This window comes from Zonotrichia albicollis, chromosome 3 (genome assembly GCF_047830755.1).
Source record: "Zonotrichia albicollis isolate bZonAlb1 chromosome 3, bZonAlb1.hap1, whole genome shotgun sequence".
Classification (NCBI taxonomy): domain Eukaryota; kingdom Metazoa; phylum Chordata; class Aves; order Passeriformes; family Passerellidae; genus Zonotrichia; species Zonotrichia albicollis.
The window spans coordinates 12,967,918-12,995,909 of record NC_133821.1 but is presented as its reverse complement, the minus strand read 5'-3'; the positions used below and the strand labels follow the sequence as shown (position 1 = coordinate 12,995,909).

Below are 27,992 nucleotides of genomic sequence, written 5' to 3'. Positions count from 1 at the left end.
TCGGGGTCAGGGCGTGACAAAAACCGGGATAAAGCCGTTCCAAGACAGTCACTTAATAAAAATGCGGTGGGCGAAGGGAAGACGTGTTTGTCAGAGTCACTTTAATGCCGTTTAATCAAATGTTCCCGGGAAAAGTTACATTTGTATCCTGTCCAGCTGCCTCCCTGCCTTTCGAGGCTTTTTAGGACACGGGACTCAGCTTTTTTCAATGCTAGCAACCGAGTAAACTTTATAAAAACAAGGCAGAACACTCGCATGGATTCCCATGGGATTCCCGGCGGGAAGAGCCTCAGATCCTTCAGGGAAGAATCATTTCCCTTGGGCCTCACACACCTGAGCAAGGCAAACAGGACGCTGATCATCAGGGAAATCAGGCAAATCCAAAGAAAAGGCTGGAAAACACCATTTCTACGGGGAATGAGGTTGTGGTGGCTGGGGAGCGTCATTAGAGCTACTTAGGACTAATTAGCCCCATCAGCACAGGTGGAGCCCTGGAGCTGATGCCCACAGGACTCAGCATCATCTCCCCAGGCCATAGACAAGGGGAAAAAAAAGTCCAGGAAAATCTGGACTCGAAGGAAAAAATCCTAAATTTTTCGTTAAATAATCTGGGGTGAGAAATGGTATTTTTGAGACAGCATATCTGGGGCCAGCTGTGCCCACCAAAGGGAAGCAGAAGCATTCCTGCTATTTTTTTCAGCTCCCAAATATTATTATCCCAAATGAAAGTTGCATTTCAAGAGCGGAAGAGCCTCTCTCTGCAAATTCCAACCTCAGGAAGTCTGAAAGATGCCGGAGCGGCTGCTCTGGGAAGGGAAAAAAAAAATCTCCTTTAGTCAACTGGAATGGCAGCCAGAGGTTGAGAAAGGCAAAGAGCCGAACTTAAACTTTTCCAGGGCTGGAAGGGAGAAACCAGCTCACCCTGGCCTCGGGAATTAGGAAAATGTTGTCAGTTTGGGATGGTGCCGCAAGGAAAAGCCTCCCGAGCGTGGTCCAGGCGCCCGTCTCCTGCTGTGTTATCCGGAGAAAGCAGCAGATGGAAACTATTCTGCCCTGTCAGGAGCTTGTCCTCTCCCAAATTCCTGGTGTTCAGCTCCCAGATTTTGTTATCATCCCAAAATGGGGTCATGGCCTGTTGGAAGAGCACATCCAGCCAGGCTGGGAAGCAGCAGGGAGAGGAGCAGCCATGCTTCTAGAACAGCATTTTCTCCTAATTTTGGGGGATATTTTTGAAGCACTCCGGAGTTTTCCCTTCCCTCCCCCAGCACAACGCTGGGATGCATTTCTCTGCCCAGCTCCACGTCCAGCCGGAGCTCCTGCCAATCCAAACATCCTCCATCCGCCGACAACGGCCCTGAATGTCCCTTCTTGTTCTGCTGGAGAGATCCAACCCCTTCCCAGGCTCCTATACCCCCCAAAAATCCAGGAGCTCGATCCCCCAGAAGAGACAGACCCATCTTGGGAAGTCTCTTTCCCCAGGACAAGGAGTGGGAATGGTTTTAGTGGGTGCAGCTCAGCAGGATGTAATGGAGGGAGGGTTCCCAGGGGAAAGGATGATCAGGGAGGAGGATTCCCAGGGTGAGGATTCCTTGGGGGGAAGGATGCTGCAGGCTGGAAATGCTGAGGGACGAGGATGCTCCAGTGGGAATGAGCCCCCCATTATCAGCCAGCCCCTCCCAAACAAAACAAAGCAGGAAAATAAAACCATGGATAACGGGTTCTTGCCCTCCCAGACCCCAATTCCCCTTGGACTGCTCCGGGTGAGCATTCCCCCCCATCCACACATCCATCAGGTGCTTCACTCCGGTGACATCCTTTACATCATCCTTTAATTGTACTAAATCCAGTGGGATGAGGGAACATGCAGAACATGCACAAGCAGGAGGGTGAATCCTCCTGGGAAAAGCTGAATCCCAGCTCTTCCCAGCATTCCTATGCCAGGATGGAAGCTCTGACTGAGGGAGCAGGGAAAATTCCCACCTCCACATGCAGCTGAAGCTCTGCTATGAAGAGGATTCAGGGGGGATCCCCATTTGAGAGGTTTAAGGAGCAGGGATAGCCCTGGAATTCCTCCTTTGCCCCACTTGCCAAGGAGGGCACCCAGGTGGTTGTTCATGGAGTGTTCCAGCCCTGATCAATCCCTACAGGCTGCCAGGGGGATTCTCAGCATCCAGAGGGAAGTGGGAGAGTGTTTTTAGGGAGCAGGACCAGGCGCAACAAGGGAGGGGAGCAGCAAAGGCCATGAGCCTCCCTCTTCCCACACACTTGGCTTCACTGCTTCCTAAAGGAAAAAATGGGAATTCAGAGGAAATCAGGGCTGTGGTTTCCATCTGCTGTTGCAGGACATCATCTCTCTGGAGCTGGGATGAGGATGGGGATGAGGATGGGCTTGTCCACCTCATTTGGTGGTGTAAATCCACATGGGAAGAAGAACTTTGGGACAGAGCAGAGAAAGCCAGACATCTGCAGAGCAGCTCCAACGTGGACATTCCCGTGATCCACGGGATGCTGAGCAGGGAGCAGGACCCACCCCTAGAACTCATAAGCCGAGACAAAGAGGGTGATTTTGGACAGGTGCTTGGCCTGGAACGCCCTGTCCAGGTACTCGGCCATGTCCACGTCCACGCGGACGGTGCGGGGCCCGCGCAGGCTCTGCAGCAGCAGCAGCTCCCCGGTGTGCCGGTCCGAGCGCTGCACCACGAAGTGCCCGCGCTCGTTGCCGCCCGCGATGCCGAAGCGCAGGCTGTCGGGGCCCGGCCGGCCCGGCGCCGCCGCCGTGGCCATGCGGAACAGCGGCGCCGGCGTCTGCAGCCCGGAGGGAAGGGGCAGGTAGTGGAAGGAGATGGTTTTGGGCGCCTGGTGGCACGAGCGGCTCTCCATGGGGCACGGGTTGCGCTCGCACTGGCTGCGGAAGGAAAAGCAAGGGGAGGTTTTTGGGGATGCGGCATCCGTGCCCACCTCGTCGGCGTTGGATCCATAGGGATGCCATGCCATGGATCCATAGGGATGCCATGCATGGATTTTGTGCCCTGCACTTACAACGGGGAGCTTTTGGATTTTGCATCCTGCACTTACAAGGGGAATGTTTTAAATTTTGTGCCCCGCACTTACAAAGGAGAGGTTTTGGATTTTGTGCCCTGCACTCTGTAAGAGGGAGGTTTTGGATTTTGTGCCCCTCACTTACAAAGGAGAGGTTTTGGTTTTTGTGCCCTGTACTCTACAAGAGGGAGGTTTGTATTTTGTGCCCCGCACTTACAAGGGGGAGCTTTTGGTTTTGTATTTTGTGCCCTGCACTTACAAGGAGGAGGTTTTGGATTTTGTGCCCTGCACTTTACGAGAGGGAGGTTTTGGATTTTGTACCCTGCACTTACAAGGGGGAGGTTTTGGATTTTGTGTCCTGCACTTACAAGGAGGAGGTTTGGATTTTGTGCCCTGCACTTTACAAGAGGGAGGTTTTGGATTTTGTGCCCCTCACTTACAAAGGAGAGGTTTTAGATTTTGTGCCCTGCGCTCTACAAGAGGGATATTTTGGGTTTTGTGCCCCACACTTACAAGGGGGACGTTTTAGATTTTGTGCCCCACATGTACAAGGGGGAGGTTTGTATTTTGTGCCCCACACTTACAAAGGAGAGGTTTTGGATTTTGTACCTTGCACTTACAAGAGGGAGGTTTTGTATTTTGTGCCCCGCACTTACAAGGGGAATGTTTTGGATTTTGTGCCCCACACTTACAAGGGGGAGGTTTTGACGTAGGAGACATTGCCGGCAGCCGGGGGACACTGGGGGGTGACGCACTGGAATCCCCCCCCGGTGTTGATGCAGGTGCTCCCGCTTGTGCAGTTATCCTGGGACAGGGAGCACTCGTCAATATCTGGAAAACAGGGGTGGGAAGCAGCGTCAGGGCATGGAAGCCTCCAACTGAGCTCACCTTTCCATCAGAAAATAGGCAAAACCACCTTGAAACAGGTTAAACACGACCCAAAAAACACGGGAGCATCCCAGAATTCCATCTCCTCTCCCCAAGCTCTGCCCCAGACCAGCATGGGTTAAGAGCAGCCCTCTGCCAGCAGGAAGGCAGCTGCTTTTCCAAACTTTCTGCTCGATTGTTTGGAAACACCGGTCCCTTTTTATTTACTGAGCACCCGTGGGACGCCTGGCAGGAGCTGGAATGCAGAGGATTTGCTGGGAGCATTAGTGAGATGCCATGGAGCACAGGAAAACCAGGGAGGAATGGGGAAATAGGGATTTTCTCACCCTGAACTGCAGCAATCAACACTTCAGGGCACAAAAAATTCCCTGTTTTTCAGGAGGCTTTCAGCAGTTTTGGCCTCCCACCATTCCTACCCGCTGCCTTCCACCTGCACCCCAATTTCCTTGGATAGGGAGAGATGCTGCCACCCTCTGAACTGATCATGGAATTCTGGAAGTTTAACATTACTTTTGGCTCTGTCCAGGAATTCCCTGCTCCAGGAACATTCCCCACAGCCACAGTGGGGTCATCTTCAAGGAGGTACAGACCCAAAGTGTGGCTCCATCATCCAGAGAGGTAAAGGAGAGGGAAAGGGAGAGGAGGAGAGGGAGAGGAGCAGCCATGCTTCCAGAGAAGCATTTTATTTTCATTTTTAGGGATTCTTTTGAGGCGCTCTGGTGGAGTTTTCCCTTCTCCAGCACAACCCTGGGATTCATTTCCCCATCCAGCTCCGCATCCAGCTGGAGCTCCTGCCAATCCAAACATCCTCCATCCGCTGCCATCCTGCAAAGCATCCCTCCAGCATCCCCCTCCCCTCTACACCAGCCTTTCCCTCGGATATGGAGAAAAAAGCGGGAGAAAATGGCAGAGCACTTGGGACCGAGTAGATTCCAGCCTCCTCACCTTCGCAGCTCTTGCCGTCGCCCAGCAGGATGTATCCAGCAGGGCAGGAGCAGCGGAAGGAGCCGGGAATGTTGACACAGGCGTGGGCACAGAGCCGGGGTCCCCCTTGCTGCCGGTACACCTCGCACTCGTTGAGGTCTGCGGGGGACAGGGATTCACCGGGATCTCGCTCCAGCCTCCTGGGAAAACCCAGGGAGCGAGCGAGGGCCGGAGGAGCAGGAATGATGCGGGTTGGGAAGGGCCGATGGCAGATTCCAGGGAATGGGAGCACGGCTCGAGGGCAGTGACCAGCGGTGTCCCGCAGAGGGCGACACTGGGCCCGGTCTGAGCTCAGCCATCCATGAATGGGATGGAGGCTTTGGAGCCTCCAGGAGGAGCTTGGAGCATCGGCCCATCCCTGCGGATATTCCAGACCCAGCTGGGCACTATCCCGTGCTGTGTGCTCCGGGGTGGTGGGGCTGAGCCACTGTGCTCCTTCCCAGTGTGATTCCGTGACCCTGCAGCCCCGCAGCCCTGCCGTGTCCCGGCTCACCCTGGCAGATCCCGTTGGAAGCCGTGCCGCTCATGTGGAAGCCGGGATCGCAGCTGCACTGCTGGGTCTGGGCGACCTGGGCACAGCGGGGCTGCCGGCTGAAGGCCGGGTCATCCGTCACGCTCCAGGTGGGAGGAGCTGCGGGAAAACGGCGGGATGGGGAGCTGGGATGAGCTGGGGATGCAATATTCCCATTTATGCCCCAGCAAGGGTCACCCACCAGTCTGAGCCTGGTACTGGCAGGTGGTCCCGGTCCACTGCGGGGGACAGAGGCATTTGAAGTGGTTGAGACCCTCCAGGCACGTCCCACCGTTCTGGCAGGGGCTGCTCGAGCACTCTCTGATCTCTGCGGGAAAAGCAGGCACGTTCCGTGTTATCTCCTTTTGGGAAGCAAGGCTCAGGAATGCTGCACACACCGGGATGCTTTGGTACCCTATGGCATGTCATAGCCATGATACCGTTTCCCCTCATCTCTCCTGCTGAGCTGCTCCAGCTGTAATTCCCAGTTTTCCTTAAAACAGAAAAATCCCAAAACCATCCCTGGAACTTTGAGGGGCAGCCGCGATCCCTCCCCACTTTGAGCACCCCGATATCCCCACCATGTTTATACAAATCCACTTTTCCAAAGCACATTCCAGGACGGGCAATGAGCAGTACCTGCACAGCGGGCCTCCTGCCCTGTCCAGCTGCCGTTGGCCTGGCATATCCGTGTGCTGGAGCCCAGGAGCTGGAATCCTGGGTTGCAGGCAAAGTGAACCTCGTGATCCACCAAATATTTGCTGCCGAACTTCCTCCCATCCGCAGGGGCTTGGAGGGCAGGACAGGCGGCTGCGAGACCATGGAAAAGGGATGAGTTTGGAGGAAGCCCTATCATTCCAAGCCACCCTTCACCTGCAGTTTCCTTGGAATGCTGTCCCAGGGACTCACCGGCGGGCGGCTCCGGGGCAGCCTTGGCCAGGGAGGCATGGATGGTGCTCAGGCGGCTCCTGACAGCGCGCAGCCCCTCGGAGAACCGCGTCTCCTGCCCCTTGAGCAGCTGCTGCATCTGCCGGATGGCAGCCAGGAGCTGCTGCCTGCTGAGGCAGCTCTGCGGGACACAGGGATGGGGACAGTGATGGGGACCTCCCTGCGCTGCCTCTCCTCCCAGGAGCCAGCCTGCTGCCCGTGGGAGGAGGCCGGCCAGGGAACTCCGCAGCATCCAATGTTCCCTGAGCGCCCTGACTTTGTGTTTTCCCCCAGATCCAGGAGTTTTTTCCACCTAGGCCTGCGCTCCAGGCAGGGCTGGGATCGCTTTGTGGGAGAGATGCTATAACTCATGTTTCATCCTGCAGGAGCTCCAGCCCTGTCCCACTTCCACATGACAAAAGAAGAGGAAAACAGCTGTCTTGTGAGCTGTGCCGGGGCCAGGAACGCTGGTGGGACTCCTGCCTGCAAACCGATCGCTCCCACGGGACTGACTCATGCCGGAGACGGGCACCGTTATTATGGGATTCCTGCGGAATTGACTTCAAACCGAGGAAAAAAGAGCAAAGCCGTTCCCATAGCTCAGAAATGTGGGGAGCGCAGTGAGGAGAGAGCGCACAGCGACCAGGCTGGGGGCTATGGAATTCCGGGAAAGCCAGCGGAGGTGGTGGGCTCTGCCCCACCTGGTCGAAGGGATTTCTCCCCCCCTTTCCATAACCGCCCTGTGGAATGATTCCCGTTTCCAAAGAGCTGCTGAGGGTTGAGAGAGGACAAACACAGCAGCCCAAGCAGGGCTCTCGGAGTCCTCTGCTTCCCCGGGAGCGGGTCCGGGGGTCCCGGGCTGCCGGGCGGGATGAGCCGGGCTGTGCTGGCAGCTCTGGGATACCCCGAGCCCAAAGGAAGGGAGGCAAAAGCAAATAGATGCTGGCGCGTCGCTGGCTTTAATAAACAGCTCTTTGTTAGGGCTGGGTTTAACTCCGTGAGCTAGCGCGAGCTCCGGCGGGATGCTGAGCCATCGGAAAGCTGGAAAATCCCCCCCACAAAAGCCCCAAACGGGGATTCTGTGCTCGGGGGCAGCTTCAGGTGTGGGGTAAGAAGCGCGAAAAGAGCCCAGAAGCAGCGAAAAGAGCTCATGTGCAGTTTAAGCGCGGCTTGGGGCTTTGCCCACCTGTTTGCCGGGGCAGGAGCGCGGGCAGCGCTGCGGGGCGAGCGGGCAGCGCGGAGCGAGCGGGAAGCGCAGAGGAACCCCCAAAGCCCCTCCCGGGTCCCGGTCCCCGCTCACCTGGGCGGCCGGCGCGGCCGGGGGCGGCAGCAGCAGCGGCAGCAGCAGCAGCAGCAGCGGCGGGAGGCGGCCCCGCGCCCCCCGCGGCCCCGCCATGGTGCGGTGCGGCCCCGCCGCTCTCGGGACCGGCTGCCCCGCGCTCTCCCCGCCCCGCCCGCGCCGCCCCCGCGCTGCCCCGTGCCGGGGACGCGACGCTTCCCCGCCCCGGCGCCGGGCCGGCCCCGCGCATCCATCCCCGGGGACACCGGCCGGGCTCCGTGGGCATCCATCCCCGGGACACCGGCCGGGCATCCATCCCCCGGGACACCGGCCGGGCTCCGTGGGCATCCATCCCCGGGAGACACCGGCCGGGCATCCATCCCCCGGGACACCGGCCGGGCATCCATCCCCCGGGAGACACCGGCCAGGCATCCATCCCCCGGGAGACACCGGCCGGGCATCCACCCGCCGCGGCTAGGGTGCGGGAGGGTGGCTCTTCCCCCAGCAAAGCTCTTTCTGGTGCTGCCAGGACAAGCGGGAACCCCTGTCAGCCTCCCGGCTCCGGCGGGGCTGGGACCAGCCTTTCCCAGCCCTGCACCCTCTCCCCAGCTCAGCACCCCGTTTTTCAGCTCCTTCTCCCCATCTCAGTCACTGCATCTCTTTCCCCAGTCCCAAAACGCCTTCCCCAGCTCCTGCAACCCCCCGCCCCCAGTTCGGTACCTCTTTCTCCAACTCCTGCACCCCCTCCCCAGCCTGGTCCCCCCATTCCCAGCCTGGTCTCCCCCAAGGAGAGGCAAGAGGTGCTGGGTCCAGTTCTGGTTGCTGCCGAGCAGCCCCAGCTATGGAAGCAGCAGAATTCCCCCCGAAAGGAGAAGGGGCAGCAGGGAAAGGCCAGGCTGTGTCTGGGGGGTTCCAGCCCTCCCGGGACCCCCTCAGGCTCCTGTTTCCCTGGTGTTGCAGCAGGAGCAATGGGATGGATGGAAACACGTCAGGGAGAAGGGAATATGGGAGCACCCGCTATTCCCATTGGGGCTCCCGTTGCTGTTTTCCACGGGGATCTCTTGCAGTGTGAAATCCCCCAGCAGGCTGTAGAGCTGGAGCACTCACCATCCAGGGGGATGCCCATCCCACAAACCTTAACACGGGATGGAAAAGGGGGAAAACACCAGGCCCTGCAAGGCCAGCTGCCCCCTCAGCACCATCCACCCCACCCTGCTCTGCTCCTCCTGGAGAAGATGAATAACTACAGCAAAATAATTCCGCTGTCAATTCCAAACCCCTGGGACTTCAGCCCAGGAAAAAGCTCCTGGGGAGAGCCAGCCTCCACCAGGCAAACCGTGCAGGAGATAATAAACAAAAGAGACGAGTGTTTATTAAAATATTCCCTCTGTGTCCTTGCCGTGGTGCCGCTCACACCATTCCCGGCGGCGCTTCCGAGTCCTGCCCGGGCCGCTCCGACGCCGGCAGAGTGCTGGCCTGGCTCCATCGGCTCCCCGGCTCCAGCGCCTGGCAGGGCAGCAGCGGCACGTAGGGCTCCTCCCCGGGGCCGGCCAGCTGCTCCTCCACAATGTACCTGCTGTCCCACAGCTCGCTGGGATGCACGTCCACAGCCACCAGCGCCGCCTCAGCCCCGGGGGAGCCGGGCTCCGACGCCTCCCCGGCGTCCAAATCCGAGTCCGCTTGCGGGAAGCCGGAATCCTGCGTGGAGTCCGGGCTCTGCTCGGGAAGGCCAGTGTTGATGTAGATGATGTCCCCGCACGCCTTGGAGCTGGGCAGGTTTTCCAGCAGCTTCTCCAGCTGGACTTTGAGCTGGGAGAAGGTGGGGCGAGTGGCAGGGTCGGCTCTCCAGCACTCAGACATTATTTCATACCTGGAAAGTGGGAGAGGAGTGTGGTTAACAGAGGATCCCAGAATGGTTTGGTTTGGAAGGGACCTTAAAGCTCATCCAGTCCCTGCAGGGGCACCTTCCACCATCCCAGGTAGCCCCAAGCTGTCCTTGAACACTTCCAGGGATGGAGCAGCCACAGCTTCTCTGGGCATCCTGCACTCCTCTGGAGTATGGGGGAGGTATGAGGGTTAATTCCCGGTTTCCCTCCAAGCTGGGCAAACCTTGAAACTCCCATTAAATCAAAGTGAAAGCAACTCCCTCTGCTCAGGCTGCTTCCCAAGGGCATGGATTTATCAGCCCAAGCTGTTGTTAGAAATGTGAGAAGTCTCTTCCAGTGCAGCCCTGGGATCTGTTCCCTGGGAACATCCCAGCTCGGTGTGTGGGATGCCCAGTCCTTCCCTTGGCAGGTGCCTGCTCCCAGGCTGGATGTCAGGGAGCCCTGGAAGCTCCCAGCATGTCCCTGCCAGCCTCTCTGCCCTCCAGCAGGGTAGATTCTTAGAGGTTCCTGCACTGCTTCCTTCAGAAACAGGCCGTGGAGAGGAGCCTTTTAGGAATGCACAACTCTGTCTATCCAGTTGGGATTCAAAGCTCTCAGCCATGGGGAGTTAAACATTTTCAGCTCTAGCAGCACTGGAGAAAAACTGAGCAAAGAAGCTTGGGAGAAAGGCCTTTGCTGAGCTGCTCAGAAATCCAAAGGTTTGTGTATGCTGCATTTTCCCTTTCCAGGGGGACACAGATTTATAGATTTGAGGCAATCAAGGGACCTAGAGGGAGTTTTGTGGAACAAAGAGGAGCATCACCAGCCAGGACCTTTTTGGCCAAAACAAATCCAAAGATAAATAAAATACCAAAAAGTCCTATCACTGACTGTTCCTGGTGACCTTGCCAGCCCTACAAACCCATTGCTTCCCCTGAGGATATTTGTTGGGATTTTTGCCTGGAGTTCAGCAGATGCTGGCACATGCTCTGCTCCAGGATCCAGCTTTCCTTAGGCACATTGTGCAAGCATTAAGGGGTTTGTTTCTAGGAAAATCCCTTTTCCCAGCTGGGATCCCAGGACTCACAGCTCATCCAGGCAATCCTCAGGCTTCTTCAGGCGCTGCCCATGGTAGAGGTACTCGTAGATTTCGTGGTTCTGCACGCCTGGGTACGGCGTCATCCCGCGCGTGGCAATCTCCCACATGGTGACGCCAAATGCCCACTGCCGGCACAAAGGGAAAAGGGCTGAAGGGACACTTCCAGGAGGAATGAATGGAATGAAGCTTTTCGTGGGGAAAGCTCACTGCCTGGCATCCAAGGGACAACGGGCAGAGCTGTGATGCTCCCAAAACTGGGAATGACCAGGATGGAAGTGAGGGGCCTACTCAAGGAACCGACTGAAGGTCCGGCAGCCTCCTGCACTTCCAGGGAATGACACCAACAGGAGCACGGCGTGGCTCAGGCCAGGGGACTGTCCCTCCAGGCACGGGGACCTACCACGTCGCTCTTGGTGGTGTAGACTCGGTCAGCCAGGGACTCGAGGGCGATCCACTTGACGGGCATCTTGGCGATGCGGCCCTGCCGGTAGTAATCGCCGCTGTAGATCTTCTTGGAGAGCCCGAAGTCTGCCACGCACACCGTCATGTCATCCCGCAGCCTGGGGCAAAACAGGGATCAGCACAGCCCCAGGGACGAGCACACGGACCCCAGGCTGAGCTATGGGTCTCAGAACCAAGGGAACTTTTTATGGAAAGGAGCAGAGTTGTGCTGTAAATCTGCAGGGTTCATCCCGTGGGATGGGGCAGAGGAAAACACTCACATGCAGTTTCGAGCTGCCAAGTCCCTGTGCAGGAAGTTCCGACTGCTCAGGTATTCCATGCCCAGGGCGATGTCCACCATGAACTTCACCAGGGTCTGCAGGGGCACAAACTGGGGAGGGAAGGTGGGGGTTACACAGTGCTGATCCAAAAGGCTTCCCTATCCAGGGCTGCCATCCCAATGGATAAGCCCACGGCAGCAGACAAGCTCTCACCCCTCACACCCTGCCATTCATTGACCCACGAGCCTGCAGGAGCTGCAAAGGGGGACTCCCTTCCCAGCTCGATCCCACCCCACTCCTCTGCTCCTGGTGCTCCCTACCTGGGGGGCCATTTCCAGCCGGGAGCGGAGCAGGAAGCTGTGCAGGTCTCCGTACTTCATGAACGGCAGGATCACCATGGGCTTGGGCACCTGCAGGGAGCTCAGCTCGATGCACACCCCTGGGAAACACGGACAACTCACGCAGTGCCCTGGGAAAAGGATCCACCCAAATCCCAGCTGGAGGGTGGGAAGGGGCAGCCCATACCGAGGAGCTTGATGACGTTGGGATGGTCAAAGTCCTTCATGCACGCTGCCTCGCTGAGGAACTCTTCAATCTCCCTTTGGGAAAAGTTATCCACTGGGAAGCAGACAGAAAGAAAGAGCTTTAGAACCCCAAAATGCTGCCAGGATGCTGTTCCTGAGAGAGGTACTGGGAATGTTGGTATCCAGTGGGGCAGAGAGACAACTTACACTTCATGGTCTTCACAGCCACCTTCTGTGGGGGCCCTTCGGGCTGGCTGAGCCGTCCCTCCATCACGGATCCAAACTCCCCTGCACCACGGGAAAGAAGGAATCCCTTTATCCAAAGCACCACCTTGCAGGGCATCACCAGATCCCTAAGATCTGGAATGCTCCAAGATGGAGCCAAAAGGCTCGTTCCTCATCAGTGACAGGAGGAGGACAAGCTGGGCTCATGGAAGGTTCCCTGCCCGTGGCAGGAGGTTGGAATGAGATGAGTTTTACCCAAAAGGCTCGTTCCTCATCAGTGACACAAAGACAAGCTGGGCTCATGGAGGGTTCCCTGCCCGTGGCAGGAGGTTGGAATGAGATGAGTTTTACTCACCCTCTCCCAGGACCTTTCCCAGGCTCAGGGCGTTCCTGTCCACGACAACATCCTGCAGCTTCTGCTGCAGCTCCCTGCTGACACCCAGGCTTCCCACTGCAAGAGAGTGGGACAGGAGGAGCTCAGGCATGTCCTGCCTGCTGCCATTTGCCCCTCCAGTTCCTTCCAGAGGGATAAAAACGTGTCCTTACGGGTCAGTTCCACAGCCCTCCTGCAGTAGGACTTCTTGGCTGTGTAGCTCACTATCAGCTCCGAGTCGCTCCTGCTGAAAGCATTTCTAAGGGAACACAAACACATCTGCTGTGGCTGCTTCAGCTGGATGAAGGACTCAGCATGGCAGGGGAAGGAGCCCAGGGGATGCACAGGAAAAGGGGAAATGCATGTTCCATTTCCTTTTTCCTGGATCAGCACCATCGCCTGCAACGTCTGAGCAAAACAACAGCTCCACAAACACCACTGAACCATCAAGGAGTGACTCACGGAGCTTTTGGGGAGGAAATAGGATACTCATTTCCTACTCAAGGAGCAGGAATGCTGCTGGAGCCCTGCAGAGTCCAGCTTTGAGAAACAAAACCAGGGCAGGATGCTCCGGAACTGGGAAAGCAGGGAAAGAGTGACAACAACCAGTTAGGAAAGGGATCCTTACTCGGTACCAGTTCCCAAACTGGGAGCATGGGGCAGTAAAACAGCACTTGGGAAGTCACGAGGATGAGTGAGGAGTGTTGGGTTGTTGCAGGAGATAACAGCCCTTTGTCTGTGTTTTTAAACAATGCTGGGCCATTGAACCCGGGCGTGGGATGAGGCAGGAGGGTTTCTCCAGGACATGGGATATGATGGAATCATGGAGTTGAAAGGAACCCACAAGGATCATCCAGTCCAGCTCCTGGCCCTGCACAGACACCCCAACAATCCCACCCAGTGCATCCCTGGGAGCATTGTCCAAATGCTCCTGGAGCTCTGGCAGCCTTGGGGCTGTGACCATTCCCTGGGGAGCCTGTTCAGTTCCCTCTGGGGGAAGGATCTTTTCCTCAAATCCAGCCTAACCTCTCCTGATAGAGCTCCAGCCACTCCCTTGGGCCCAGGTCACACCCTCGGGTGACCAGTGACACCCTCTGCTCTCTCATTTCCGTGCCGACACATCTCCCCCACCAAGCTGCACAAGTTCACTTCCCTTTAAAAATAGGAATAGTGAGCAAAAGGTGAACTGCTGAGCTAAGGAAGGGAGGGGAAGGAAAAACCCGCTTAAAAATGTCATTTGTGGTAACAACATCAGTCCTGGAGACAGAATCCTTGTCCCCAAATCCAGCACGGGCTGCTGGCCCCCCACCCCTTGGGAGCCACCCTGTTTTCCGTCCCCTTACCCATATTTTGTCTCCACACATCGTTTGTGGATGACCACAGACAAGCAGAGGATGATTCCGACAGCAATTGTCCCGCAGATAAATCCCAGGGCCACGACAAAGGAGTCGGCATTCCCGGAGGCTGGAGTCGAAGAGGGGGCTGAGGTTATTAATCCTAAGAAAATATCCTGTTAATGGAGCCGGTGAAAGAGTCAGCCTGCAGCACCTGGGGCTTGGGGCAGGAATTCCCAGGGGTTTTCAGCAGAGCCCAAAGGGTTACATGGGAATGAGGAAAAAAGGGAATGAGGAGTGAGGCTGTCCTGCTCCCAAATCAGGATCCTTGGCTGACAGGGAAAGCATCCGAAGGAGTGATGCCGAACGGCCTCATGGAAAGCACACCCTGGGCCATTCCCAGCATCCAGCCCTGCACCTCCTTACCACTGGCAGGGATGAAGATCTCCACAGGAATGCTGAAAGGTCCCACTCCCCCCTTGGTGACAGCGGCCACTCGGATGGAGCAGGTGGCGTTGGTGGCCACCACGGGCAGCACAGCCACGCTGCCGTTCAGCCGGACCTCGTCGGACACGATCTGCTGCAGAGAGGAAAGGAAAGAAAATCCTGGGCTGGGAAGGCAGGGAAACCTTGGGGATTTGCTGAGCACTGTCCCCTTGGCAACCTTTGGAGCTGCTCTGCTTTCCCAGCCCAGAGGAAGTACAGCACCCGGCTATTTAGAGAGAAGAATGGCCCTGTGTGCGAGGGCCGGATGGGATCGGGAGCGGGGCTGAGCGGCGCTTCCCGCTCAATCCGAGCATTCCTGGCCCTCTCTGCCTCACAACAGCAGCAGCCAGACCCAGAAAAGAGGCAGGGAAGGAGCTGGCAAGGAAGGGAAAGGCTCTGCTGACACGGATTGTGACCCTCAGCCTTTGTTGTGGCCAGTTTGGCCACTGGAGCCCGGTGAGCACCCACAGGATCCGTGTGCTCCTGGTAGGATTGTCCAAGTGCTCTGGAAGTAGATCCTAAGCTCACAAACCACTCCTTCTGTGGCTTTTGTGTCCAGCTATTTACAGTCCCACATATTTTATGTATATTTTTATGTATATTTTTATGTATTTTTTATGTATTTCCTTGGCTGGTACCATGGCAGGAGGCAGCATGGCTTAGTAAAAACACAGGAGCCTTTCCCTGCAAATTCCATCCTTTCCTGGTCATTCCCAGCTGAGAGAGTGCTGCTGCTGCTCCCTGCCGATTTCCAGCTGCAAAACAGCTGCCCAGCTGCAGCCAAAACATCTGGCAGGCTGCTGTGCCCAGCAGTGCCTGGCTCCTTCCTGAACATCCCACAAAAAAAAAGCAGGAGCTGAGAGGGATCAGTGGGTGAGGAGAGGGATGAGGAGAGGGATTCAGAGTTTCTCAAAGGGAACCAGTTTCTGTTCCCTGTCCCAAAAAAGCCACGGAAACAGATGTGAAACACCCATGCCCTGGGAATGCGTGGGCACCTACTGGCAGTGACAGGAGCTGGGACCTGTTGTCACCTCTGCTCCCACATTCCTGCCTTCCTCCTCCTCCTGGTATCCACATGGGATCCTTTCCCTACCACTGAAACTGGGATCCTTCCCTGTCCTAAAGAGCTGTATCATCCGAGGACAAGCCCAGACTGTGAGCACAAAGCAGGGCTGACCTGCCAAATTTAATGGGATTTTATGAGTTTTGTGGTAGTTGAGGAATTTCTTCCCGTCCCAACTCAGGCAGCCTTGGCTCCAACAAGGACTGCTGGTTAAGGAGGAAAACGAACCAACTTTTGGGAATTTTCTGGTTGTTGAGAGGCCTGCAGGTGGCCCTGTGACACCAAAATCCAGCTTCTTCCTGACTTTATCCTGCAAAAACTGGTGGTTATTTTGGGGCAGTCCAGATTTAGCCTGTGCAGGGCCACAACTCAGGGACTTCAGCTCATGGAATCATTCACACAGAATCATTTAGGTTAGAAAAGACCTCTGAGATTATCGAGTCCAACCTTAGAAGGAGCCTTTTGAGGAGTCAGAACTCCAGTCTCGTGTCTCAGACTCATGGAAAAAATGAGAACTGGAAAAAAATTTCACTCCATAAAGCTGGAAAAATGGACGAAAATTAACAAACAACAACAGCAACAATAAATCTCTCAGGGCTTAAAGGGCAAGGCCTGGGCTTGGCCTTTTGCTGGAGAGAGACAGCTCCTGTCAGCACTTTTTTTCCGAGTCACAAGACCATGATTTTGTTTCCCTGGCTTCATTCAGGCTGGATCTATACGGGGGAGCAAAAGGAGAACAGAAAGTGCAGCATCTGACAAAAAAAGGGCATGAGTCACTGTTTCCAGCTGGGGTCACTCTGCCAGCCTGGCACAGAGGAACCCAAACCACAGCTGGATCCATTCCTGCTCTTATCCACAGGCTCTGCATGGGATCTTTTGCCCAGAGCCCGGGCCAACCTTGCCCTAGCAAATTCCTGCAGCTGCTTCCCAAATCCTAGAAAAGGCAAGCAGGGTGTGCCAGGTGATTTCATGCACTCACAGAGAGGCCTTTGGGCCAAAGAGTTCCTCGAGCTCTGAAATTCTGTGCTGTGGGTTAAGGAAGGGAAAAACCCCATCTGAGTAAGGAACAGCTCAAAATCCAGGGAATGCAAGGCCAGGAGAGGTTTGAATCCCACATGAAAGCCCAAGCTGGCAAAGAAATGAGCTCCAAAACCCATCTGGACATCCCTGCTGGGAATTTTTCTAGGATTTTAGCCATTCTCCCCCACTTCCTGGTGACTCACCATGCCCTCGGAGTTGTGCCACCTGTACCAGATGTGGTAGCCCTGGAGCTCCCCGTGGATCCTCTCCAGGGGTGGCTTCACCCAGCGGATCTCCAGCGAGGAGCTGGATTCGTTGAAGGACACCGTGATGTTCAGGGGTGGCGTGGTCGGAGCTGTGGGAATCAATGGGAAAGGAGTGAGGGAAGCTGGGAGAAATGGTGCAGAGATGTGGGAATCAATGGAAAAAGGAGGTAAGGGAAGCTGGGGGAATGGGTGTAGAGATGTGGGAATCAATGGGAAAGGAGCACAGGGAAGCTGGAGAAATGGGTGCAGAGATGTGGGAATCAATGGATCTGAGGGAAGCTGGGAGAACAGGGAGAAGGGGTGCAGAGATGTGGGAATCAATGGGAAAGGAGCTCAGGGAAGCTGGAGGAATGGGTGCAGAATCAATGGGTGAGAATCAATGGGAAAGGAGCTGGGAGAACTGGGAGAACTGGGAGAAGGGGTGCAGAGATGTGGGAATCAATGGGAAAGGAGCTGGGAGAACTGGGAGAACTGGGAGAACTGGGAGAAGGGGTGCAGAGATGTGGGAATCAATGGGAAAGGAGCTCAGGGAAGCTGGGAGAAATTATGCAGAAATGTGGGAATCAATGGGAAAGGAGCTGAGGGAAGCTGGGAGAACTGGGAGAATGGGTGCAGAGATGTGGGAATCAATGGGAAAAGGAGGTGAGGGAGAAATGGTGCAGAGATGTGGGAATCAATGGGAAAAGGAGGTGAGGGAGAAATAGTGCAGAGATGTGGGAATCAATGGGAAAGGAGCTGAGGGAAGCTGGAAGAGATGGTGCAGAGATGTGGTAATCAATGGGAAAGGAGCACAGGGAAGCTGGAGGAATGGGTGCACAAATGTGGGAATCTGATGGAAAACGAGCTGGAGCTCATTGAAAGCCCCTGAAAAAGGGGGAAGTTTCCTTTCCCACCCTGGAAATGCAACCAGGACTCCGGAGGTGCCTCCCACCCAGAGGGATTGAGGCAGGGAAACCCTTCCCAGCCCTCACTCCCCATTTCCTACCTCCCTCCGTGGTGCTGGCTGTTATCCAGGGGCTGAATGCCGACCAGCCCACCTCATTCCCGCAGGAAACACGGATGCTGTACTCCTCCATGGGCTCCAGCTGCTGGATGTGGTACACGTGGGGAGGCACCGAGGTGTGGAAGGCCTGAAGGGAGACGTTGCCTCTTGGAACGACTTCCTTGACCTTTAATTGGAAAATCAGCCCACAAACAGGGATTAGTCAGCAGCAACCTGCAGGGAGAGATGTTGGAAAACAGGATCCAGAGCCCTGCCTCCCATCTGAACTCTGCAGGGAAAAGCTCCTGCAGGGAAAGCTCGTGGCAGGACATTCACAGGGCACAGGGAGAGGGCTCCAGCACGTGTGGAGCTGGGAACATTCCAGGGATGTTGGGAAGGAGGGAGGAATGATTTGCTGTTTCTTGTGGCATGGAGCAAAAGGAGGCCTGAATAAAACAACCAGGCAGCACATCCCAAATAGACAAAATAAAGCTCCTTTTTTGTGCAGCACATCATTGGAAAGCAGGATTTATCTCCATGGGGTGTAACGGGACTAATCCCAATCCTTGTCAAATTTAGCAGCATGGATGAATTCAACATCCCAAAAACAAGTCCTGCTTTTCACAGAAAGACAAATTTATGGATGTGGAGTCCCCATGGAGCTGCCCACAGAGCCACTGCAGCTTTCTAGGAAACATCTCATTTTGTGGGAAGCACTTCCTGGATTGGGACAGAGGGGAGAAAGAGGGAAGAGCAAGAACAAGAACAAGGAGAACCCAATCCATGTGGCCAGAGCTGTGCACTCTGAAAAATCCCCATCCATGATTTTGGGATGGCAATCCTTGTGCTCCATCAAAAGAGCCCTCCATAGTATCTCAAGATTGTCTCAGCATCTGTTTTACAGCCAAAATATGAAGGAACAGCCTTCATCCTCTGGTTTTCATGGAGAAATTCCCAGAAATGCTCCAAGTAGTACTCTGGAAGACACTGCAAGCCTGGGCTTGCTGCTGTCCTGGTCCCACACTTCCCAGCCAAGCAGCATTCCCAAAGTCAGGATTTGGAGGGGCAGGTTTCCCTCAGCTTCCCATTCCTTACAAATAATGGGAAGGAGCTGAAGGGTTGCCTGTCTCCTGAAAAAGTCAGGGAATGCCACCTCCATCCATCCCCAAGCTGTCACAAGATGCTCTGAGGGAGGCGAGCAGCGACCACAGGAACACACACGACGCTTCCAGGACCAAACTCCTGAGCATCCAGCCCAATCCTCAATTGTCTTCTGAGAATAACCCACCAAATCCACGGATTCTGGGAGGAAATCAGGATGTTTGCAAGCTGCAGCAGTTGGAACTGGCAGGTGGGCCAGCTGCAGCCCTCGGGAATGAGTCACTGGCTCGGTGGGCGCGGGGATTATCCGAGGGGACAGCAGCAAAAGGGCTGAGTCACTGCTGTGTTTTTGCCAGAAACCCTCTCCTGTTTTCCACTTTCAAAGGCTGTTTCCTACAGACACACCATGAATGTTAAGTCATAGGAAATTCCTTGGCTCTCCACCCCGCTTCCCAAGCTCCGGCTGGAAGGCAGCAGCAGGACATGGTGCTAATATTAGCCCTGGTACCTTTCTTCCCTGAAATTCCTTTCACTTTTACCTGGCTTCAAAGGTCTCCTCTCTCCACGTGTTATCCCAGCTGGAGTGGAGATTTTTCCAGGACAAAAATCCTATCCATGAGACAGCAAAGCCAGCCACGTGCAGCAGGTGGAAAATGCCTGCAGGCTCTACCCATGGATGTGATGTTCCCTGAGTTCTCCAGGAATACAGGCAATCCCTCAGCCCCTTCCCAGGAGTGGGGAGCTGAGGGAAACCTGCCCCTCCAAATCCTGACTTTGGGAATGCTGCTTGGTTGGGAAGGGTTTGACCAGGTGCATGAAACACATGGCAACCTGACTGTGTTGCCCAATGGAAAAGGGTTCCCAGAGAGACAGAGAGGGCATGGAGTGACAGGACAAGGGAGAATGACTTCCCACTGCCAGAGGGCTGGGATAGATGGGATATTGGGAAGAAAATGTTCCCTGTGAGGTCATGGCAAAGCTGCCCAGAGAGGCTGTGGCTGCCCCATCCCTGGAAGTGCCCAAGGCCAGGTTGTAGCAACCTGGGATAGTGGAAGGTGTTGGAAAGGAGTTGGATGATCTTTAGGGTCCTTCCAACCCAAACCATTCCAGGATTCCATGAAATCTGTGCAGCTCATGCCAAACACCACCAACTTCCCCCTGCCTCGGAGCATCCGTGTGGGGGAGCTGCAGGGATATGGGAACTCTGGATGCTTACCTGGACACTGCAGTTGTTCAAGGCAGAGAAGGCGTCAAAGCCTGGCACCCAGGATATCCCGATTCCATGGGCTGTCCTGTTGAGGACCTGCACACTGACGGGAGCTGACGGGATTCCTGCAGGGAGAAGCCAAGGGCAGTCAGTCAGCTGGAAGCCCAAACACAAACCTGGCACGGTGGCTTTTCCCTGGAGCTCCCAGGGCTCAGTGTGTGACCCCACATCCGAACTCTGCGGATGCGCCGGACCACCGGATAGGGAAGCACAAAAATGTCACTTTCAGAACTATTTTGGCCATTTCTATATTTGTGACCACTCTGGGCAACTTAAAGACCATGATTTATTTTGGGGAACACCCTCCTTACATTGCTGGAGTGGCTCCCATCAGGAATGTCAGCAATTTCCACTGTTTCCTATGGAAAATTCCTATGGAGCACCGCCCTGGTTATGAAGGAAGGAAAGGAGCGATGCAGCCCTTCCGAATCCTGCTTTGAAGCTGACAGTTTTGCTTTCAAATTTAGATTTTGGCTCTCCCTCCCCCATCCCAGTGCTGGGATGACCAAACCAGGATGACCATGTATGTTACAACCAAATCCTGCTGGATTTTAACTGCAGGATGGAAGTGATCTCCCTCAGCGTGTGAAGGATGAGTGCTGGGATGTGTGGGATTGCACAGGGGTTTAACAGGGAATGGGAGCTGACCTTTGATGTTGACCTGGCCGGGGCTGGATGCAGTCAGGCCTTTGCTGTTGTGGGCCTCGCAGCTGAACAGCGCCGACTTGTTGAGTCCTGCCGGGAAAACACAGCCCCGTTCCCTGGATATCCCAAATCCATCCCAACCCCACCACCAAACACTCAAGGTTTTATTTAGCCTGTTTTCACTTCCCTGTGTGACACTTTTGGTGCCGGTGCCCGGGGGTGACCCCAGGCTCCAGCTGCCCCAGTCCCACTCCGGGGGCACACGTGTGCCATCCCTGCCGGACACAGCAGGGACGCGATGTCCCCACGGAAACCTTGCACAAGCTCCCGAGCAAGGGGCTGTTCTCCCTCCAAAAGGGGAAAGGCAGAAAGCAGAAGAGCCCCCGCCACGGCCTGGTCAGATGATTTAGTGCTGGTCAAGGGTTGCTCAAATCCCGCAGCTGATGGCAGGGAAGGACCACTGGAAATACCCAAGGGCGGATTCTCCCGGCTGGGTGAGGTGACCCCGGGCTTGGGATGCCTGTCCCGTGCCAAGGTGGACGTGGGGAGTGCTGGCTCATCCCAGCAGGGTGCCAGGGCTCCTGGGCCAGGAGAAGCTCTGCTCCAATGACCCATGCTGGCGGGTGCCAGGCGGATGTGAGGACATCCAAGAGGAATGAGTCACTCCTTCCGGCTTTCACTGCCCTTTAAAGGCCGCCTGCCGCTGGGTGCCAAGAGCAGGCAATTATAGCCCAGCTCTTAATTAACCAGCAGCCTCCTCCTCATGAGCAAAGCAAGAAATACCCCATCTTTTGCCTCTGCAGCAAAACCAGAGTGGGGGTTTATGAGACAATAAGGATTTTTCTCCCTGTGTCCCAGCAGCTGTCGTGGACACACAGCACAGGGAGTATCCCAAACTATTCCAGAAAGTGGGGACCAGAATTCCAGCAGCCCAGGAGAGCAGCCAGGTTCCTGCTGGCACAGCCAGAGGCTGGTGGAAAAATCTGCTGCTTGCTCAGGAAAGAGGCGGTTGAGTTGAAATCAAGGAAGGGATTTGTAGCAGCAACCAGAGCGGGTCAGATGGGGCTTCCTGCTCCAGAGGGGCCCCAGGACTGTGCATGGCACGGGAACAGCCCCTCCTGGCAGGGAACAGCTCTGGGACACATTCCCAGCTGTGGTGTCCCACGGCAGGGACACTCCATGGCAGGGACACTCCCAGCTCACCTGGCACAGTCAGGACCGATGGGGAGATCTGGGGTGTCTGGTAGACCGGGATGTTGTTCTGGAACCAGTAGATCTCCACAGGCTCTGGAGGCCCCACAGCGTGGCACGTCAGGTTGAAGGGGCTGTTCCTGGTGACATTCAGCTGCTCGGGCTGATGGATGAAGTGCGGCAGGCCTGCACGGACACAGGGAAGCAAAGGATTCCCCATTTCTGACTCCTGGTCACTCAGCCAGGACACAACTCCAGAGCTGCTCCAGCTCACCTTCCAGCAGCACCAGGATGGGGTCAGACACCACCTCCACGCCGGAGATGTTGAGTTTGCAGACGTAGGAGCCGTTATCCGAGCGCTGGGCGCCGAGGATGCTGCCGGACACAAGGGACACCACCTCAGGGATTGTGGCTTCCCATTTTCCCTGGGAGCCAGCCCTCACCCCCACCTGCCCCAGCAGCACTCACCTGAAGGTGGAGGTCATGGCCACCTCCTCCTCAACGACGATCTCAAAGTGGCTGCTGGCGATGCGATCCAGCACGTGCAGCTCCCTCCCGTCCTTCCAGAGGGAAATTCCCGGGGCATCGGGCCGCAGCAGCTCCTGAGGCACTCGGATGGAGCAGTTGAAGGTGACGTCCTTGTGCTCGTTGATGACCACGCGTGGCACCGTGGGGTTGAAGCTGAGCTGTCCAGCAGAGCTGCCCGGGGGCTCCTCCCTGGTGCTCCAGAGCAGGCTCCGCTGGGAACGCAGGGAATGTGCCAACAGGAACGGCCTCACACCTCCTTCCCCATCAGCGTCCTCTGCAAGGGAACCCCTGAGGTTTGCCACCACCACCAGCAAGTCTGGGAGACCTTGCAGCAAAACAACCCCAAGAATAATAAAAGGCAGCTCGTTTCCATTTCCCAAAATGTTGTCCCAGGATTCTGCACAGGTAGCAGCTCTAAAAAAGTCATTTTTAAAACAAACAGCAGCAGCCCAAGCTAAAGAAAACACTCAGCCACGTTTCTTTGGGGAGAGGCAGGACTATTCCTGCTGCATTACACCCCCGGGACTGGAACATAAAAGGATGCCTGGGCAGCAGGAATTTGGGACTTTACGGGACTTTACTCGGCAAACCCCTTGCGGGGCCTCATCTGAAGCATTTTCAGCTGGGGCAGAGGAAGAGCTCCCGGCTGGAATTTTGCTGATTTTAGGCTCTGCCAGGAGCCTGTCCCTTCCCAGGACAGGGAGAGCGGGACATGCTCTGAGTCAACTTTCTCTAAGTGCCTCCACTCACTGCCTTTCCCAGGAAAAGAGCTGCAGACAGATGAAGAAATGCCTTTGGACAGTGTATAGGAGCCAGCTGCTCTTCAGTGCTGCTCTCCCAGGGTCTTCTCCCACATTTTTTTTCCCAAGGGAAAGCTCTTTTTGAGGATTTCATACCCCCACCTCCAAGTCACCAAATGGCATTTTCCCCTCCTCCAAGCACTTCCCACCCAGCCACGGCTGAGATGAAGAGCAGCTCCACTTCAAGCAATTCTCTTCCAAAAATGTGTGTATTTTTGAGACGACATCTAGGGGATCCAGCACGTGGAGGCTGGTTTTCCTGGACCATTTCTGAGCTTCCTGAGGCTTTCCCAGCCATCAGCAATCCCGAGCCGAGTGGTAAATCTCCCTTTCAGCGAGCAAAGGCATTGTGCCAGACAGGAATTTCAACTAAATTAATTCCCTTTACCAAGAAAGAAAAGCCAAACAACCACTCACAGTTTAAAAGATAAAGAAAGCACAGTTCTCATTGAACCTGAGCTCAGCTGAGTTTGTTTTTGGGCAGGTTTTAGCCCTCAAACATCAAAAAACAAGTTTATAAAGCTACGTCATCACTGTTGTGAGTAATGGGGCACGAGCCTGGTGTGCTTTTCCCAGAGCCAAGAAACACAGCCCAATTTTGAGGTTGGATATATCCCTTTGCTAAATCTCTTCCTATTTTTAACCCTCAAAAAATGCTGTTTGAGGACAGAATGCCAGCAGGGTTTTTCAGTCCAGAGGGAAGGGGGAGGCTCTCCCTGCCTCTCCCGCAGCACAATGGGTTTCCCTTTCAGATTAAAACAAAAAACAAAACACAAAAAGAGCTGCAGCTTTTCCAACCTGCGTCCCTGAGCCTCCCAAAGCAGCACAAACAGAGCCCATGTGACTGCTGCAAAGCTGCAGGGACAGCCATGGATGTGCAGCCACGTCTCCACAGCTCCCAAAGGATCTGCCAAACGCAAACAAGCAGCGACCCCAAATTCCCTTCCCTCCCCTGCTCCCCCCGGAGGTCACCCAGGCTGGAGTCGCTCCCTGCCTGGCACAATCCAGGCTCCAAGTGCTATTTCCATGCTCCATTTGAAGGGTTCTGGCTCTGGCCAGAGCAGCTCCCCCGGCACAGACCCCTGGCTGGGGCGGACATGGATTTGTGCTGTGTCCTGGGATGGTTTCTGCTTCCCCGGGCTGCTCCAAGCTTAAAGGCAAAGAGCAAGGAGGATCTCAGCCTTGTTTTCACGCTAATTAAGTGGGAAGAGGTGTTTGCTGGCCGGGGAATGAAATACTTTCCTCTCTGACTCATGAGGGTACAGGAATTCCTCATCTCCAGCACCGCCTTTGGGTACCCCACAAGTTTGGGATGGGGATGTCCTTCCGGCAGCTTGGAAGGGACTCGGCCTGTGTGGCAGGACAGCTCTTGCTTGAGCCCAGAGCAGCTAGGCTGGCTCTAAAACCCCGGGCTAAAGCCAGGGAGTTGCAAGCCTGGCGTGCCTGTGTGGGTGCAGGAGCAGCTCCCGTCCCAACCACAGCCAGGCCTGAGGCAAAACCTGGCGTGGAAACCAAACCACTCGCAAGGGCACTGCTGCTCTCCTGAACACCTGGAACTGCAGCAAAACTCCAGGGCCAACACAGGCAGAGCTTGCTGCACAGGTCCTCTGTGCCTTTCTCCCTGGAGGGAGGGAATTTTAGCAGGAAAATCAGGTGGAATCATGACTGAAAACAAGGTCTTTACTGCAGTCATGATGCATCCAGGTCTGCCAAAACGCTGGCTGCATCCCCAGCCCTGGAATTCCCACTGCTGGGGGTAATTCACCTGCTGACAAGAGCTTCTGCTCACTAAGCAGGAGGAATGAATGAGGAGCCCCTGCCTGTGGGGAATCCAACCTCCCATCCCCTGGGAGCTGTGGCAGACCTGGAAGTGTCAGGTTAACGTTGGACTCAATGACCTTTTCCAAGCCAAACAATTCTGGGATTGGAAGAAATTAATTTTCCCCGAGGCCACACCTGAATCCAAAGGAATCTTCCTTATTCAAACACCTTTTGTACAAACCAGCCCAGGATTCCCGGTTACATCCACAGAGGGTTCCCCTCACTGCAGGCTCCTGCTGTGACAATCAGGACTTTAACTCCTCCCTGCCCAAAGCAAACACTCACATTCCTTTCTTCCCTGCTAAATTCCATCAGCACAGCGACTCCGAGACCCCCCAGCAGCCCTGAGGTCGCCCAGCAGCTCCCAAAGGTCAGGCAGCCCTGATCACAGGATTTTTGAAAGTCCAAAAATTACTTTATCTCTTCATTTCTTTCTCCAAATGGAGTTGAAAAGCCACCAAACTGCCTGCACTGCAAAGCCCCACAAACCGTGGTGATTCCCGAGGATTTTCCTCAGCATCACTACGTAGCTGGCTCATGACTAATGGGGCAAAACCCACCCCGATCTGCCACAATTTGTGGTCCCTGCCTGTCGCGGTGCCCCCGGCAAGCAGAGGCACATCAGGCAGTGAAGTACCGGGGCAGGACCATGCTGCGGAGGCAGAGCTTTGTCCTGGGACAGCCAGACTGTATGCCAGGACATCCAAATCACGTCCCAGAGGAGCCAAACCCTGTCCTCCAGGACAACAAAATCCTGGGACCCGGGACAGCCAGACCGTGGGTCCGAGGACAGCCAGACTGCGTGTCCCGGGACAGCCAGACGCTGTGTCGCAGGACAGCCAGACTGCGTGTCCCGGGACAGCCGAACCCCGTGTACCAGAGCAGCCAGACCCGCTCCGGGTTGCGATCGGCCAGAATCCCCTCAGGACACCCCTGCGCAGCTTCTTCCCGGCACCCACCGGCCGCCCGTGCTGCCCCCGCCACAGCCGGCCCGGAGCAGCCCCCGCAGGGAAGGCGCTCCCCGGCCGAGCTCCGCTCGCCTCCCTTGTCCCGGTGCCGTCCCCGGTTCCCTCCGTGCCCCTGCGGACTCACCGGCCGCTCCGCGGGGCGGGCGCAGGGCCGCCAGCAGCGCCCACAGCAGCGCCCAGCGCCCGCCGCCCATCGCCCGCCGGCACCGCCAGCGCCGCCGCCGCGCTCCGACACCGACACCGGCACCGGCACCGCTCCGCCACCGGCACCAGGCAGGACTGGCAGTGGCCCCGGGAACGGGACACTCTCGCTCCGCCGCTCCGCCGCGCTCGGGGGCCGCCGGCGCCGCCGCTCCGCCCCGGGCCGGCCCCGTCCCGCCTCCCGACGGGGGAGGGAGCGGGCAGCACCGGCGCGGCCGGGCCGAGAGCGCTCCCCCCGGACTGCGCTGAGCCCTGTCCCCAGGGGCCGCACGGCTCTTACACCCCTCCGCGGTGGGGAGTCACCATTTCCCTGCGCAGCGGTGCCAGGGCTGGACACTCTGGACAGCCCTTTCTGTGAAGGATTTTCCCAATGTCCAACCTAAACCTCAGGCAGACTCCTCTTGTCCCGTCACTTGTTACCGAGGAGCAGAGACCGACTCTCACCGGCCTACAACTTCCTCTGCCCCATCCCTGGCAGTGTCCAAGTTGGATGGGGCTTGGAGCAACTTGGGATAGTGGAAGGTGTCCCTGCCCATGGCAGGGAATGGGATGAGTTTTAAAATCCTTCCAAACCAAAGCATTCCGTGATTCAGACACTTGTAGAGAGGGACAAGGTCCCCCCTGAACCTCTTTGTCCCCAGGCTAAGCCCCGCAGCTCCCTCAGCTGCTCCTGGTGCTCCAGACCCTTCCCCATCTCCATTCCCATCTCTGGATACACTCCAACTCCTCCAAGTCTTTCTTTTCATGCAGGGCCCAAAACTGCATCCAAGATTTGAGGTGAGGCCTCACCAGTGGTCACACAGGAGGATGGTCACTGCCCTGGTCTTGTGGCCACACCAGTGCCATTGGCCTCCTTGGGCACACCTGGGCACACCTGGGCACATCTGGGCACACCTGGGCTTGTGCTCAGGCACTGCACACCTCGGACCTTTCCCAGCCACTCATTCCCAGCTGCAGTGCTCCATGGGGTGGTTGTGACCCTAGTGCAGGACCAGTCACTTCACCCTCTGAAATCTCCCCCCATTTCCCTCTGGCCTGTGCAGCACGGGAATGCTGAGCTGAAGGCACTGCTCCTTCTCACCTGGCCCACACCAGCAGGACAAGAGGGGACAGGGACAAAAACAAGGACAGGAAGGAGACCCAGGTGAAACAAACATGAGCTGTTAACCCAAGGCAAACTGAACACATCTCCTGCGGCATGGGAAGAAAAAAAGGGAGTTCTGGATATTCAGACTCGGCCCCAACACTGGCTGCATGGGGACATTTGGGACCAAGGTGGATCAAGGCCATGAGTGCTCCCCCCTCCACGGAAAGGGACTGGGATTTGGGGAACCAGCATCCTGAGGGTGTGGCTGAAAGGCACTGGAATTTCTCTGCTCCCTGAACCTGTGACACAAGTCACTGCCTGCTGCCCTCTTCCCAAATAATAGAACCATTCCTAATCCACTTTGAAGCCTTTTCCATCTGGGAAGAAAAACCTCTGACAAATCACTCCCAGACTTCTTTGACTTGCAAAGCTGCTTATTCACTGCACATTCCCAGGCTTTGGTGACAGGGATTGAATTTTCCTCCCAGCTTCCCACATCTTGAAGCCATCAGCAGCCAAGGAAGGGCTCAGGGAGTTGGAGGCCCCGAGGAAAGGGGAGAAGGAAAACTCACTAAAACTGCTGCAAGAAGCTGGAACATCTTCCATGCAGATCCAGCAGCACTGCTTTTCCTTCAGATATTGGGCACATTCCCTGTGGATCCAGCATGTCCCAGGGAGCAGGACGAGGCCAGGGACAGACATTTGTCCCATGCCTGTCATTTGTGGTCAGCATTTGCCACACGAGTGCACTTTGATCTGGCTGCATTCCTGGCTGCTCCTGCTGGCTTTGCAATCT

General features: G+C 56.1%; 2 protein-coding genes across 5 annotated transcripts; both read right to left on the bottom strand.

Annotated features, from left to right (window-relative positions):
- Nucleotides 1-1,833: 1,833 nt before the first annotated feature.
- Nucleotides 1,834-8,328, bottom strand: FBLN7 (fibulin 7). Of its 2 annotated transcripts, XM_074536743.1 has the most exons (8): nucleotides 7,650-8,324; nucleotides 6,332-6,491; nucleotides 6,062-6,232; nucleotides 5,625-5,750; nucleotides 5,405-5,542; nucleotides 4,873-5,010; nucleotides 3,732-3,870; nucleotides 1,838-2,905 (listed from the first exon to the last, which is right to left on the bottom strand). In XM_074536743.1, exons 1-8 carry the CDS (start codon nucleotides 8,058-8,060, stop codon nucleotides 2,533-2,535), a joined length of 1,656 nt encoding a protein of 551 aa, XP_074392844.1. In that variant the 5' UTR covers nucleotides 8,061-8,324; the 3' UTR covers nucleotides 1,838-2,532. The 2 variants fall into 2 exon arrangements, with proteins under 2 accessions (XP_074392845.1, XP_074392844.1); XM_074536744.1 differs by lacking the exon at nucleotides 5,405-5,542 and having other exon boundaries at nucleotides 1,834-2,905; nucleotides 7,650-8,328.
- Nucleotides 8,329-8,975: 647 nt separating this feature from the next.
- MERTK (MER proto-oncogene, tyrosine kinase) lies at nucleotides 8,976-26,326 on the bottom strand. 3 transcript variants are annotated; one of them, XM_074536736.1, is made up of 19 exons: nucleotides 26,033-26,326; nucleotides 22,260-22,593; nucleotides 22,066-22,166; nucleotides 21,804-21,977; nucleotides 20,604-20,690; nucleotides 19,905-20,020; nucleotides 17,591-17,774; nucleotides 16,543-16,694; nucleotides 14,197-14,350; nucleotides 13,780-13,900; nucleotides 12,610-12,695; nucleotides 12,419-12,514; nucleotides 12,046-12,126; nucleotides 11,840-11,932; nucleotides 11,635-11,753; nucleotides 11,315-11,424; nucleotides 10,993-11,152; nucleotides 10,581-10,717; nucleotides 8,976-9,498 (listed from the first exon to the last, which is right to left on the bottom strand). In XM_074536736.1, exons 1-19 carry the CDS (start codon nucleotides 26,100-26,102, stop codon nucleotides 9,039-9,041), a joined length of 2,835 nt encoding a protein of 944 aa, XP_074392837.1. In that variant the 5' UTR covers nucleotides 26,103-26,326; the 3' UTR covers nucleotides 8,976-9,038. The 3 variants fall into 3 exon arrangements, with proteins under 3 accessions (XP_074392837.1, XP_074392836.1, XP_074392838.1); XM_074536735.1 differs by having other exon boundaries at nucleotides 13,780-13,933; nucleotides 14,197-14,347; XM_074536737.1 differs by having other exon boundaries at nucleotides 13,780-13,933; nucleotides 26,033-26,306.
- Between the last annotated feature and the right edge of the window lie 1,666 nt (nucleotides 26,327-27,992).